The sequence below is a fragment of the Balaenoptera ricei genome, chromosome 3 (genome assembly GCF_028023285.1).
Source record: "Balaenoptera ricei isolate mBalRic1 chromosome 3, mBalRic1.hap2, whole genome shotgun sequence".
Lineage (NCBI taxonomy): Eukaryota > Metazoa > Chordata > Mammalia > Artiodactyla > Balaenopteridae > Balaenoptera > Balaenoptera ricei.
In genome coordinates, this window is record NC_082641.1 from 44862303 (window position 1) to 44877690 (window position 15388).

Genomic DNA, 15388 nt, shown 5'->3' on the forward strand with positions numbered 1-15388 from the left:
ACGTGGGCTTCTCATTGTGGTGGCTTCTCTTGTTTCAGAGCACGGGCTCCAGGCGCACGGGCTCAGTGGTTGTGGCACGTGGGCTCAGTAGTTGTGGCTCAGGGGCTCTAGAGCGCAGGCTCAGTAGTTGTGGTGCACAGGCTTAGTTGCTCCACGGCATGTGGGATCTTTCTGGACCAGGGCTCGAACCTGTGTCCCCTGCGTTGGCAGGCGGATTCTTAACCACTGTGCCACCAGAGAAGCCCTAGAACCAGACTCTTGAATCCTTACTGCTTTCTAGAACCAGACTCTTGATCTGGATATATAGATCATGAATGAAGATGATGATTTTGAGACTTGGGATTGCCTGTTCTAAATTATCAATTATTCTAATTTATTTTAAATTATCTACAGAAAGTAGTATCAGTTTGAACTCTTGAACTCTTAACTAGCAGTATTTGAAACTATCTCCTTAGACCTTACCCAAAGTGGTTTTGACGAACACAAACAAGTATATACTTTTAGTAATGACTTCTTACACTGTTTGTATCACTCAAAATCACTATTCATGGATTCTCAGTTATAATTAACCTCTTGTTTTCTGCCAGAGCCCTTTTAATCTTATCCTGAATAAATAAGATAGACTTAAATTACTGTTGGGTTCTCTATTTCAACTTAGCGGGGTTTTTTTCTGAATTTTATTTTTTTTTTTTATACAGCAGGTTCTTATTACTTATCTATTTTATACATATTAGTGTATATATGTCAATCCCAATCTCCCAATTCATCCCACCACCACCCCCCCTCAATTTAGTGTTAAGTCTTTTCTTTGTTATTTGAAGGGATGATAGGAGCACTTGAGTTAAGGGTAGCAGTGTTTTCAGCACTGCACCTGAGCAGTTTTCGGAGGTGTGCAGAAGTTTAGCCCCATCATGTGGTGAAATTTTAAACTGCATGTGGTTGTTTATGTCTATGAAATGGGGCATTGGCTTTTGAACTGTTGATTGGGACCCAGTAAGAAATTTTACATAATGTTTTTATATGCACATTGATATAACTAAAACAAAAGTCATATACCTGTGTTCTTCTTTCTCTTTTGGTCTTCTTTTTTATTCCAATAAAAAATGCAAATTGCTACTAATTTCATATCCTTTATAATAGGTTCTGACCTGCAGTTTGAAAAGTAACATTGTAATTATTTTCCTTCAATAACGTAAGGAGTGTCGGGTTGCATTGAAAATGTGTGCTTTAGGCTAAGAGAGGATGAGAAAATGTAGTCAGACTTGTAGTTGAGTTCATTGAAACTTTTGTTTACTACGTGGTTTCTGTTAACTTTTGATTTAGGTATTCTGGGAATCAGAAAATGGTGCTATATTTTGAAAAAGAATTCAGAAAAAGATTTAAAATGTAATAACTAGTGTTTCTTGAGTCATTACTGCATACCAATCACTGTGTAAAACACTTTATAAGAAGGCTAACAAAAATCGTAAGAGGTAAAGTACGGTTTTCTTCCCCCCACTTTCACATGAGGAAACTGAGGTTGAGCGAGATAAGTAACCTGACCCAAAATGCTAGAATTAGGATAGGAGCCCATGTGTGCCTGACTTTAAAGATTAATCAGCTTAATAACTTTCTTTTCTTGATTATTAAGTAGACCAATTTTTAGAAGTGAAATACCAGGATGTTTTTATGCATACACCAGAATATATTTTTATCCTGGTTTGGATAAACAAATGAAATTGCTTTTTTTTTCCCAAGGATAGCATCTTCAGTATATTTCTATACTTTGTACATGGGTATCTAACTCTTCAGTGGCTATGTACAGTTGACCCTTGAACAATATGGGTTTGACTTATTTGTGTCCACGTATGCGGATTTTTTTCCAATAAATATGTACTGCAGTACTGTGTGATCTGTGGATACAGAGGGCCGACTGTAAAGTTATACATGGATTTTTGACTGCACAGAGGGTCGGTACCCCAACCCCCTGCATTGTTCAACTGTCAACTGTAATCTTCTATTGAGTGAATTTACAGAGATTAATTGGTTACTTATTAGTGGATTAAGCCACAGGAATGCCTGGGCATCTCTTGAATATATTTGTAGGGGAAATTCCTAGCAGCAGAATCAGCGAATTGGAAGATTTATACATTTTGGTAGATAGTGCCTAATTGCTCTCCAAAAAGGTTGTACCAACTTATAATCCTTATAAAAATTTTATAAGGGGGGACCAGTTTTTTCAGTTTTGGCAACACTGGATGTTTTCCCATTTTTTTCATCTTTGTGAAATTGGATGAAAAATGGCACTTCATTGTTTTGATTTGCCTTATTATGGTTGAGCATATTTTTGTGTTAGGAACTGTTTTAAGAACTTGCTTATTCATGTAATTTATTTCTTAGTGATTTATTTGTAATAGCTCTTTTCATATTGAGGGGTTTGTTTGCTATATATTCTGCAGATATTTTCCTCCAGTGTGTTTGTCTTGATAATTCTAAAAGAACCATGTGGATGGTTCTAATGAAATATTTAAACATACAAAGAAGCATAAAGAATAATTAAACAAACACTTAACCATCCAAGAGTCACATCTTAACATTTTGTCATGTTAGTTCTGTATCTCTTCTAGAAATAAACAATTGAAGTCTGCTGTATACTTCATCACAGTCCTTTTTCTGTCTTCATTTTTTCCCCAGAGGTATTCTCGATGCATGTTCTTATATTATTACTAAGTATGTGAATATCAATAAATAGTATTGTTTTGTATGTTTAAAAACATTTATATAAACGATTATCATTTATGTCTGCACCTTGTTTTTATATTCATTATATCTTTGAGATTTTTTTCCCCCATTGATATCTGTAGATATGCTGTAATTATCTTAAAACTCTGTACAGTATTCTGTTTTGTGCCTCTATATCACATTTCATTTGTCTCATTAATTTGAGATTGTTTATGTCTTTAGGCTATTCTAGAGAGAACTGTATTGACTATTCATGTACTATCTCCTTGTATACATGGATGAGAATTCTTATATTTGTTTGTTTGTTGCGTTGGCTCTTCATTGCTGTACACGGGCTTTCCCTAGTTGCGTCGAGCGGGGGCTACTCTGTTGCAGCGCGTGGGCTTCTCCGGTGGCTTCTGTTGTTGCGGAGCATGGGCTCTAGGCACGTGGGCTTCAGTAGTTGTGACTTGCAGGCTCAGTAGTTGCGGTGCACGGGCTTAGTTGCTCCGCAGCATGTGGGATCTTCCTGGACCAGGGCTTGAACCCGTGTCCCCTGCATTGGCAGGTGGATTCTTAACCACTGTGCCACCAGGGAAGTCCTGGATAAGAATTCTTTTGGCCTCTGCTTCTCAAACATTAATGGCTATGAAAATAACCTGGGAATTTTGTTAAAATGCAGATTCTAATTTCAGTAGGTCTCTAATGGGGTCCTAGTCCTAATAGTCTTCAAAATGCTGTTGATTCTGCTTGTCTGTGGACCACACTCTGAATAGCAAGGCTCTAACCTATAGTTAAAAGAAAAATTGCTGGAATTTAGTTCTATATTGCTAAATTCCTCTTCCATGTGGTATGCTGATTTATACCCCTGTATGCTGTGCATAACTATTGTCTTTACTTTGTACTCTTGCCAAAACTTTGTCAGATTATCAGTTAACATTTTTGCCAATCTTTGTCGTGAAATGTATTTTCACTGTTTCTTGGACATTGGCTTATATTTCTTTGAATTGCTTGTTCACATTCTTTGTTATTTCTTTTGGGTTGCCTTTTGTGGGGGGGGATTGGTTTAGGAAGTGTGTGTGTGTGTGTGTGAGATCTTTAATGTTTTAAGTGAAGTCACATAGTTCTTTTTTTTGTCTCCCATGTATTTCACTAGATATATGTTCAAGTACTTTATAGTACTTGTTGCTATCTTAAATGCTGTTTTAAAAAGCTTTCATATTAAGTCTTTGTTGCAGATATATTGTCTCCTGTGTTAGTATTGTTTCTAGCAACCTTCAGTAGTTTTTACTCTAATGTCTTGGATTTTTTAACGTGGAAAAACGTTCATTCACAAATAATATCAGTTTTCTCTCTGCATTTTCAGTCCTCTTACTGTGTTTCTTATTCATATTTTATTGTGCTGGCTATATGTCAGGGTCTGTGAAGGGTCTGAAATTTTATCCTACTTTCAAGGTAACTATAACAAGGTAGCCTGTTACTGTTTCATGGATGCTGGCAAAAGACGTGAGACTTCCGGGTCAGAGACAAAGAGCTTTATTTTTTATTTATTTATTTTTATTTATTTATTTTTGGTTGCATTGGGTCTTCGTTGCTGCGTGTGGGCTTTCTGTAGTTGTGGCGAGTGGGGCCTGCTCTTTGTTGTGGTGTGCGGGCTTCTTGTGGTGGCTTCTCTTGTGGAGTATGGGCTCTAGGTGCGTATAGTGCCACAACTTCAGTAGTTGTGGCACACGGGCTCAGTAGTTATGGCTCGCAGGCTCTAGAGTGCAGGCTCAGTAGTTGTGGCGCACAGGCTTAGTTGCTCCGCGGCATGTGGGGTCTTCCTGGACCAGGGCTCGAACCCGTGTCCCCTGCATTGGTAGGCGTATTCTTAACCACTGCGCCACCAAGGAAGTCCCAGAGAGCTTTATTACTCTTAGCACAACAAGCAGCACAGCATGATTGTGGCACTGGTTCTTCATGTCCCTTAAAACCTCTGGGAGTTGACATGGAGGGGGCCCAGGTGGATGCTATTCTTGCACTGCGAGGGAAATCTACCGCATTTATAAGAAGCCTGCTCTTTGTCTCAGAGTAGGACGTTACCTGTTCCTCAGTGTTCTCTGCGAACATGACCCTGAGAAATGAGCCATACAAAGAGTTGTCAAAGCCTTGCATTCTTGGCATACGATAAGAACATGCAGGGATGCTTAGGGCCCATGATGGGTTGCCTGTCCCAACAGTCCACCCATCAGCCATACATGTTTTTGGCCAAACTTGAACTTTCACATGGTTGTACCACTCACTCAACTACTCTGAGTAATCTGACAAACAGAGGCTAGAACCAAATCCATTTAATTTGTTTTACACAGCATTTAATGAAGGCTACTACCAGTGTCCCAAGCAGCACAGTGAGTGAGACCAGGATTTAGCTAATTGTGAATAACTTGGGGGGGGGCCAGTAAATGATTTATTTCAGCCAACCAGTATATGGTCTAAGACCACTCTGTTATAGCCATTAAAATCCATTCAAGGGAGGGACTTCCCTGGCAGTTCAGTGGTTAAGGTAAGACTCCACGCTTCCACTGCAGGGGGTGCAGGTTCCATCCCCAGTCAGGGAACTGAGATCCCGCATGCTGCGCAGCGTGCACCCCGCCACCCCCCAAATCCACTCAAGGGAAACTGACGTGAGGTTTGGTGTTAGTACCTACAGTTATAGGGGCAATAAGATGGGCCAAAAAGCAACACTTATCCTCAATAGAAGACATTCTGTGGCTTATCCTCCCCCGCTCCTTTTACAAACATACCACCCAAAGGGACACAGATCACTCCAGTTTGTCCAAAGGGACACAGATCACTCCAATTTGTTGTTAAACTTGATTTGGATTACTATTACACTGGTTTGGTTAAGAGACAGGGACAGTGTCATCATTAGTTGCAACCTCAGTTGCCATACATGGCATAACCTAAGACCACTTAAGTGTTAAGAGAATCATATGAATTTTTATTAGTCAGAATGAAACAGGTTGTACAGGTAGGGAATATGGAATGTCCATTGAGTACTTTGAATATTGGCCCATGGCAAGGTTATCTTATAGACAAAAAAGGTACTGTTTTTTTTTTTTCTTTTCTTTTCTTTTTAATTAATTAATTATTTATTTTTGGCTGCGTTGGGTCTTCGTTGCTGTGCGCAGGCTTTCTCTAGTTGAGGCGAGCGGGGGCTACTTTTCATTGCGGTGCTGAGCTTCTCATTGTGGTGGCTTCTCGTTGCAGAGCACGGGCTCTAGGTGCTCAAGCTTCAGTAGTTATGACACATGGGGCTCAGTAGTTGTGGCTCACGGGCTCTAGAGTGCAGGCTCAGTAGTTGTGGCACATGGGCTTAGTTGCTCCGTGGCAGGTGGGATCTTCCCAGACCAGGGCTCGAACCCGTGTCCCCTGCATTGGCAGGTGGATTCTTAACCACTGCACCACCAGGGAAGTCCCAAGAGAGGTACTGTTAATTGAACTGTTAGCGGTCTGGAACGCCAAATTCATAACATGGATTAAATTCAAGGGTGTTTTTTACACATTAATGTTCAGGAGCTCATGTTGACATCAGGTATAGCAGAATAGTTAAGGACTGTCCATGGCCACATTGTTTTGATTTCAAAGCACATGGATGGGGATGACAAATCGACCAGTGGGTCAGAATCTTATCCCCAGCTGCTGTTGGATTCAGGCAGTAGTGCTGGTTCTAGGGGACAGGGAGAGCCTTAATTGTTCTCCTTCCTACCTGCGCCTTCTGGGGTCAAAGATGTTTCTTCTCCAAGTGCTAGGGTTTTTGCTCTCCCTCTACAGCCATGAAATCAGTATGTCCCGTTCCCATAGCTCCAACTTCATTTAAAACAAAACAAAACGGACACCCTTCTTGCACCCAGGTTTTTTTATCTAGAGGGACTGGACGTGACTGGAGAGGGGCATTTTAAATTGATTTTCAGAGACCCATTATAAAGGTGTCTCACCCTCACCTTGGTCCACATTGGACACTGTAGTGGGGACTTGGTGAGAAGTGTACACAATCAAATGGTCATTGTCTGTATGTGTAGGACCATGCCAATTCAACAAGAGAATCCAGGTGGCCAAACCAGATTGTTTGAATTCCTTTTTGGTTGGCCATCAGCCTGAGGGGTGGCCTGGCCTGCAGTTGTTCTTAGGGGAAAGAAAGAAACATCATGTCAAGATAATCAGGACAGAATCTTGAATTTTTAATGTAGGTCTGTATAATCTCATAACTCTCCACTTATTTCATCCTGATTATTACCCAGGAAGTGGCTAAGAGGACATGATCCTTTTTTGGCTATGCTGCATTCATTGACCAGACTGTCTTACTAAGATGTGAGAAGAGATGAGGGATGTGTTAAAATGCTTGTCAGTACTTGTGGATAGGGAATATGGAATGTTCATTGAGTACCTTGAATATTGGCTCATTTCAGGGATGACCTTTTTGACAAAAGATGTACTGTTAGTGGACTGTTAGTGGTCTGGAATATGCCAAAAACATTACATGAATTAATTTCAAGAGCCACAATAGTGTGACCAGAGTTAGCCCATCAGACTGCAGCAGTAACAGTGTAGCCTGAAAGTTTCAGTGGTAGTGAGACTCCGTTGAGAGCTCCATGAACTAGTCAAAGGTTTGATGTAGTTCTCCTCGTGTGATATGGTCTTCTTCACAGTGAGACAAATGGACCAACTTTTGGCAGGAGTTACAAGTTGGCATGCAGTGGTGGCTTCTGCATCAGAAAGATAAAGTCCTTTATTTCGTAGTCAGTCTATGATAGTGGATGTGTTCGATGTCTGGTGTGATGATGGATCTAGGTGGTATGCCAAAGACTTGATCAGCATTGTAATTTCAGTCATTCTCAGTGCCATTCACTCTCATCAGACAACAAGCCTTACTGAATCAACATGAGTGACTCAGATTGCCTCAGCAACAGCTGCAATTTCCCACAGTGTGTGACCCTAAAGAGATGTTTTTAATCTGCTAGTCTGTAGTTTTTCAGGTGACAGACAAGATGACTAGGCCATAGGCAACAGACCAAGAGTTAGAAAAATATAAAGTGTCTTGTGCTTAAGAATATTATCTAAGGTGAGGGTCGCAGCTTTTATTTTATTCTGTTTAGCTGATTAGCACTTACCCATTTGGTTTTCCAGAGTTGTTGGGGCTGGATGGCTGCTGTGTGCACCATCATCTTTTAACTTAATTGAAGCATCAGTGAACCAGGCTCAGGCATTTAAGGGAACTTTTCTGATTTGAGAGCCTTATCGAAATAGTGGCTTGTTACAGGTGACAGGCGGGGGAATAAAGTTTACTCCAAAGCGTAGTTGCCACTTCTAGGGCTAGGCCAGCTGTGCTGTTGAACACACGATTTCCATTTGGTCAAGAGCCCTCTTGGGCTCTTTATTGGTGTACCACTTTATTGGTGAGTCCTTAGTTTGAGTTGTTTGCTTTCAATAAGAGCTCAGCATTAGGGCAAGAGCCACTTTTTCTTCTTTTTTTTCTTTTGGCTGTGCAGCTTCTGGGATCTTAGTTCTCTGACCAGGGATTGAACATTGAACCTGGGCCACGGCAGTGAAAGCCCAGAATCCTAACCACTAGGCCACCAGGGAACTCCCCGCATTCCATTTTAAAAAGGAGTGTACTTGGTGCGTGTGTCAGGCAGATGGCACTGCCGTACTGGGAAATAGCCTCTCTGAATACTCCAGAGCCGTCAAGTCTTCAGCCACATAATCTGATTTTCTTTTCTTTCCTTCTGGGAGCTGTGCTTTTTATTAGACCACTTGGAAGGGGATGGGAATCACCTGTCAACCTGTGACATTTCCTGAATGGGAGAATCTTGAGCATTTTCAGTACAAGCATGTAACATTAGCACTAACTGTAAAACACAACAGTACATTGAGTTGGCCTAATAGCCCCACCTGCAAGATTGCTTTTAATTTCTCTCTCCTACTGCTGAGTTTTTTGCAAACTATCGGCCACGTTGGGGCACTGAGGTCCCTTTTCCCACTATGGGGACACAGACTAAGGAGTTTAGTACATGCATATCAGAGTTACAGTCTAAGCTTTCAGGAGATTACATGATTTCTTTAGCTTGGAATGTGGGAAAGTACAGGGTGGAGAGAAAGACTACCCCTTTGGGGATTGCATGGGTGGCTTGGAGGCTTTTGCTGTTTTGGCTTCTGAAGCCAAGATTGGTGTTGCCTTCTCTCTTGTGTGCCTCCTGGCCCCAGCAGACACTCAGGCTGGGGCCTTTCATGCCCCCATGTACCATACTGCCATGGCTTTGCCCCATACTGAAAACTTTCAGCCACTCTTGTGCTTAGTACTGTCTCCCCTCCATGGGAGTGGTTAGGATGGTATCTTGGGTACGTGTGTGCAACAGAACTAAAAGAGTTTGTCTCTTTCTTTCCTTAAGTTCTCGCACAGTTGACTTTCTTGTTAAAGCAGCTGAGTTTGATGTGGGGAAGGAAGGGATCAGGGAGTACGAAGAGCACAGAATACTTCCACTCTGCCTTTTCTTTGTTTCCAGTAGTAGCAGCAGTTCAGCCTTAACAAACTTACTTCTAACGTTTTCAGTCTTTCCAAAACTCTCTATATTCATTGCTGTTCCGCTTTGGAGACCTCTTGACTTCGGCAGCCACAGCCATATTGCCTTTCAGGTGGGACCCCATCTCATGACAGTACATCCCTTCCTTCTACTCAGAGTAGATTTGCAACAATCAGAGCACTGTATGGACACCTTGTTTCAGTCCTGCCCCTTGCCACTTGGTCGCTAAACAGTGAGGGACCCTTACTTCCACCCATCACTTGGGTGAGAGCAATTGCTGCCAGGTTCTGGAGAGTCTTCTCCTATGCCCCAGTCTGGCCCAAGAGACCATACCCTTGTTTTTCTTTGTCCAGAAGGTTTTAACTCTGAGAGCGTGACATCCTCATCACCAAAACTGTTAGGGTCTGTGAAGGGCTTGGGTTTTTACCCTACTTAAAAGCCTAGCCTGTTACTGTTTCATGGATGCTGGCAGAAGACAGATAATCAAAGGCTTTACCTTTCATGCACAGAAGCAGCATGAGGATGAAGCCAGGGGCAGTAGGGGAACTTGCACCAGTTAAGTCCCACAGCAGCCATGTGGAGGGGCCCAGTTGGATGAAGTGGGTATGTGCAGTGGGTTTGTATTGTAACTGAGGAACTCTACTCTTTGTCCTGGAGAGAATCGTAATATTCGTACAACCCAGAGGAATGGTCAGGGCATTAAAACAAAAAAGTTCTGGAGTTCTGATTGTGAGTTTATCAGATTAATGGGTTAATATTGGGGAAAAACAGCAACCTTTATGAATCGTTGTGAGTTTTTATGTTTTTATACATTTCTAATTCTTTAAAATCATTTTTACACATTCTTCCTTTGATAAATTCTTCTTAAAACATTTGCTTTGGAGAAGAGGAGTTTGGAAATACATCTACAGAACTTAAAATAGAACTAGCTTCATTTGCCATAATTTTCTGATGTTGAAGAAAACCTTGAGCTATTTAAATCAAATAGTGTGTGATACACAATATTACATTTTGTTATAAAAGAAGGGTACTATATTTGCTTTGATTTCCTTACAGCGGTCTTTTACCTTTAAAGTTTTTGGATGAATATAGTTGTTGAGCTCAGAATGGTGCTCTTGTTTCTCTTAGGTAGAAAAAAATAGATGAACAATGGAACTCACAAGTTACCAGTTACCAAACACATTGAAAATAACTATAAAATGTTCTTCTTAACGATTTAAAATTCTTGGAAATAAATTAAGCCAGAGTATTACTAGTTTTTCAAGTTATAGTCAAGTTTTATATGTATGTTTACCTGTATGCTTATAATCTGTTTCAGTCGTCACTGAATTTTGAAAAGCATTCTGAAAACTTTTCATGGACAGAAAATCGTTATGATGTGAATCGTCGACGACACAACTCTTCAGATGGCTTTGATTCTGGAATTGGACGTCCTAATGGAGGTAAAATTTGCTAAGGAACAGTAGAGTTTAAGAATAATTTTCTTCGCATTCTTATAAGAATGTTTTGATTGTGATTAAATCTTTAAGCATAACCGTCTTCTTTGAATTTATAATACTTTACCATTATTAAATAAAGGTAACTTTGGAAGGAAAGAAAAAAATGGATGGCGTACACATGGAAGAAATGGTACTGAAAACATAAATCATCGAGGGGGATACCATGGTGGAAGTTCCCGTTCTCGTAGCAGTATTTTCCATTCTGGAAAAAGCCAAGGCCTACATGAAAACAGCATACCTGACAGTGAAACGGGGAGGAAAGAAGACAAGAGAGAACGCAAACAGTTTGAGGCTGAGGATTTTGTAAGTTTCTTATAATTTTAATACAAATGAGGTTTCTGTAAGTGCTATGTAAGCATCAAGTCTCTCAGATTTTATCAGTACAGCTCATTTTCTACAGAGATCACACTTGACAGGTTCAATTATTTATTTATTTATTTTTAAAATAGTTATTTATCTATTTGGCTGCACCGGGTCTAAGTTGCAGCACGTGGGATCTTTAGTTGCGGCATGCAGGCTCTAGTTCCCTGACCAGGGATCGAACCCAGGCCCCCTGCATTGGGAGCTCGGAGTCCCAATCACTGGACCGCTGGGGAAGTCCCTCAATTTTTTTTTTTTTTAATTTTATTTATTTATTTTATTTATGGCTGTGTTGGGTCTTCGTTTCTGTGCGAGGGCTTTCTCTAGTTGTGGCAAGCGGGGGCCACTCTTCACCACTATCGCGGCCTCTCTTGTTGCGGAGCACAGGCTCCAGACGCGCAGGCTCAGTAATTGTGGCTCACGGGCCCAGTTGCTCCGTGGCATGTGGGATCTTCCCAGACCAGGGCTCGAACCCGTGTCCCCTGCATTGGCAGGCAGATTCTCAACCACTGTGCCACCAGGGAAGCCCCCTCTCAATTATTTTTAATCCTTACATTTTGTGAGGCTTTTTGTACATAACTCTTCCCTTCCCCAGTCTTCTTCCTCCTTCCCTCCTACTTATATTCCTGTATCTCACCGTGTGGTTTTTTAAAACTTTGGATAAATTTATGTCGTTTTATTCTTCATAGCAATTTAAACAATTTCCCTTTTCTAGAGAGTAAACATCTAATAAGATTAGCTTTAGAGTACACATTCAGTGCTCAGCTCAGTTTTCTTTTTAATACCCTGAGCATCACTTTTTGAAATATAAATTTGTACTTTGCTTTGAAAATGAGCATGTTTAACTAAACATGCATTCAGTGATGCAAACCTAACAGAAGAGTTGAGGAATGGTCTGGTTTTCCTCTTCCCTGCTCTTGACCTTATGCTAAGAAAGGATGATTTCTCATATTGATGCAAAGACATTCTATTAACATTTGCTTTTTTTAAAAATTCATACTTTTTCCTCACGTAGTTGGGGATGAGGAGAATATTTAAGGACCCTTCCTTTGTTTTCTACAACTTGGAGTGAGTGTAGATAGTAACCATTTTAATTGTTAGCAGAATAAGCAGAAAGTAAGATTTATGAATAATTAGTGTTTAGTAGTAAAGAGTTCATTATATTATGTCAGATTTTTCCATATAGTTTTGAGATTACCTTTATTTATTTTTTATTTTGAAAATATTTATTTATTTGGCTGTGCCGTGTCTTAGTTGCGGCACACGGGATCTTTAGTTGTGGCATGTGGGATCTAGTTCCCTGACCAGGGATCGAACCCTGGGCCCCTGCATTGGGAGCATGGAGTCTTAGCCACTGGACCACCAGGGAAGTCCCTGAGATTACTTTTAAAAGGATTTTTTTCTTAAATGTGAGCAGTTTAAACATTTATTGTATTCTTTTTATTCCAACTTTTTTTCAGCCATCTTTAAATCCTGAGTATGAGAGAGAACCAAATCAGAATAAATCTTTAGCTGCAGGTGTATGGGGTAAGTAATTCTTGATCTATCTTTGAGGGATATATGTTATTTTTAGGTTTCACATTTGTGTTGTTTAAAATAAATAGGCTAGAATTAAACTTTCTCTTTTAAATACCTGTTTTTGATGTGCTGAGCTACAAAAAAGGTAGCACTTACCTTTTAAAAACCAAGATATTGCAGATAGGAGAAGATCTTGATTTGGATAGTTGATTTACATGTTAGTACCATTAAGTACACTCAAATACGCATTTTGAAAAAAATGGTTGTAAGTTAATGTAATGAATTAAAGTCATTTTGAGAGCAGCCTGATAATCTAACGAAACAAAAAATTTAGTTTAACTTAATCTGTAGTTTTTCAGAGTTGAAAACTTAACTGGAAAGATAAGTACTTTTAATCAATCATAGTGTGATATAAAAAAATTAATTTTTTTTACTTATGAAAATGGTTACACATAGACAGTATTAAAAAATAATTGTATAAATTTTGCCTACGGAACTAGTCTGTTTGAAATTATTTGCCTTTTTGATTGTCAGATCTTAATGAGTTTTTCTGGTAATAACTCCCTTTTCTTTAAAACTGCTGAGAGTTTAATTTGATAGCATCTTACAGAAGATTAAACTGCACTCATATAGTACAACTTAGTTAGCTTTTTAGAGATTCAAGTGAAGTTTAAAATAATGGAAAAAACTTAAAATATGAAGATTTGATATCTGAAAAATAAATTTAATTATTTGATACCAAATTCAGGGGTGATGTATCCACTTTGGAACTTGTACACATGTTCATTTGTGTTTTCTATTGAAAATCAACAACTTACCAAAACAAAAGGATTGTGGCTTATGACAGCATACTAGTCCTAACAGTAAAGGCATTATTTTAAACTTTGCCACTTCCTGTGCTGTTCTTTATTGTATTTATGGGGTGATACGCTGGAGGAATTATTTTGTTTCTTTTGATCTCCCAATTTAAGGGCTTCTTGTGGGTGGGGGTGGGGGTGGTCAGACACTTTTGTTAGAACCATGTGAATGGCATTGTTTTTTCTGTATTGCAAATTAGTATTTCTGCCACTCTCCCCAGGCCTACACGCCCAGACACACACATACCCAACCAAAAAAATCTCCCAAGCTCCTCTCTTAGGTATGTTTCCTTATTATTCAGTTTTTCTGGGAACAGCTGATTGCATAAGAATATAGAACCACCTGGAAGGTGTTAAATAAAATCTAAGAAATTAGGAATAATTTGGATTTGATTAAAATGAAAGTAAATAAAAAATCAAGAATGTTAGTGAGCATTTGTCATATAAAACTACCTATAGATACTATTGGTACTGATCCTTGGTTAATATAATAATTTTAGAAATGATTTAAAGGCAAATACATCTTTGAAAATATTGAGAATAAAATGTATTAATATAAAGATTTTGGTTCTCCTGTTTCAGGGTTGGTCTAAGGATTTTGGGCACTAGTTGAAAAGATGTTTAAAAGGAAGATGTACTCTTTACTGTGTCTTAGGTAAACTAAAAAGTGTGTCTGCATTAGAAAAAAGAAAATGGTTAATTGTGGCTTGATTAATTGTTAAATTCCCAGTACTTCCCATAGGAATACAATGAAACTTTCATTGTATCACACTTCACTAGTCCTTTCTTACTTTACCCCCTGGGTTCCCAAATATTGTTTTTCCCATTGCAACATTTAAAATAGCTATGTTCCTGAGGAAGACATGAGAGAATTTTAGGAAGGACTTCAGTAGAACTTTTCTAGTGCTACTTCCTTCCAGGTAAGTCAAAATTTAATAACGGAAATGTAATATGTATTAAAAAGCAAACACCACCAGTTTGTCCCTGAAACTGTCCTTTTGTAGATCAAAAATTGCAAGAGTCTAAACATAATATCCCAAATAAAAAATACTTTGAGTGAAAGTAGTCAAGCTATTTAAACTATAGTTAAATATAAGTTTAATTCTACTTAGATCTTAATTAGCTTTATTGGAAACACCCTACAGTTTATATCTGTAACTTCTGTAGTGTTTTGATCTTAACCAGGATCACTGTTGCTTGATGCATAAGATTAATATTTACTAATTAATTTATCTCATATACCTAATGATTTAAAAGTAAACAAAAATTTAGGGCACTTCAGTGTGCCTGTGAGAATTTTAAAATAATTTACCTGGGTGACTGATTTGGGTAGTGAGAAAGAGAGAGAGAAAATGATGTGTTTGTGTGTTTGTATGCAATTTGAGACATTAGTGACTATCAAATTGATTTGTGTGTTTTTAGAAGTCCTGCTGTCTATTTGTGTTGGCGTAATATGTCAGGAACATATCACTAGCAGAGCCTAACGTTTTGTGCTTAAGATACTAAATAATGAAAAACTTCAGTCACTAGTAATTAACTTAAGCATAGTCTTGTTTCAGCTCAGCATATATATTTGTGTTTATTCCTTGAGAATTTGATGAATTTATTCCTGAGTTTTTCTCATATTTGATACAGTACTTAAGAGCATCAAGGCTCATCTTTAAGAACTTTATTCATTTTTTTAGCCTTCTAAATCAAAGCAAATTGGTGACCAGCTCTTTTTTTTTTGGCTGTGTTGGGTCTTCGTTGCTGCGCACTAGCTTTCTCTAGTTGCGTCAAGCGGGAGCAATTCTTCATTGTGGTGTGCGGGCTTCTCTAGGGGCTCATTACGGGCTCTAGGCGCACTGGCTCCAGTAGTTGTGGTGCACGGGCTCAGTAGTTGTGGCTCGTGGGG

At 39.2% G+C, this 15388-nt stretch overlaps 1 protein-coding gene across 6 annotated transcripts in view; it reads left to right on the top strand.

Annotated features, from left to right (window-relative positions):
- GPBP1 (GC-rich promoter binding protein 1) overlaps positions 1 to 15388 on the top strand; it is a 72486-nt gene that overhangs the window by 35351 nt on the left and 21747 nt on the right. For 5 of the 6 annotated variants that reach the window (XM_059916402.1, XM_059916401.1, XM_059916405.1 and 2 more), the window contains 4 exons: positions 10579 to 10702; positions 10839 to 11062; positions 12580 to 12646; positions 13716 to 13775. In XM_059916402.1, coding sequence (XP_059772385.1) covers positions 10579 to 10702; positions 10839 to 11062; positions 12580 to 12646; positions 13716 to 13775 — 475 coding nt within the window. The remainder of the gene's footprint in view (positions 1 to 10578; positions 10703 to 10838; positions 11063 to 12579; positions 12647 to 13715; positions 13776 to 15388) is intronic. The other variant, XM_059916406.1, reaches the window with a different exon arrangement.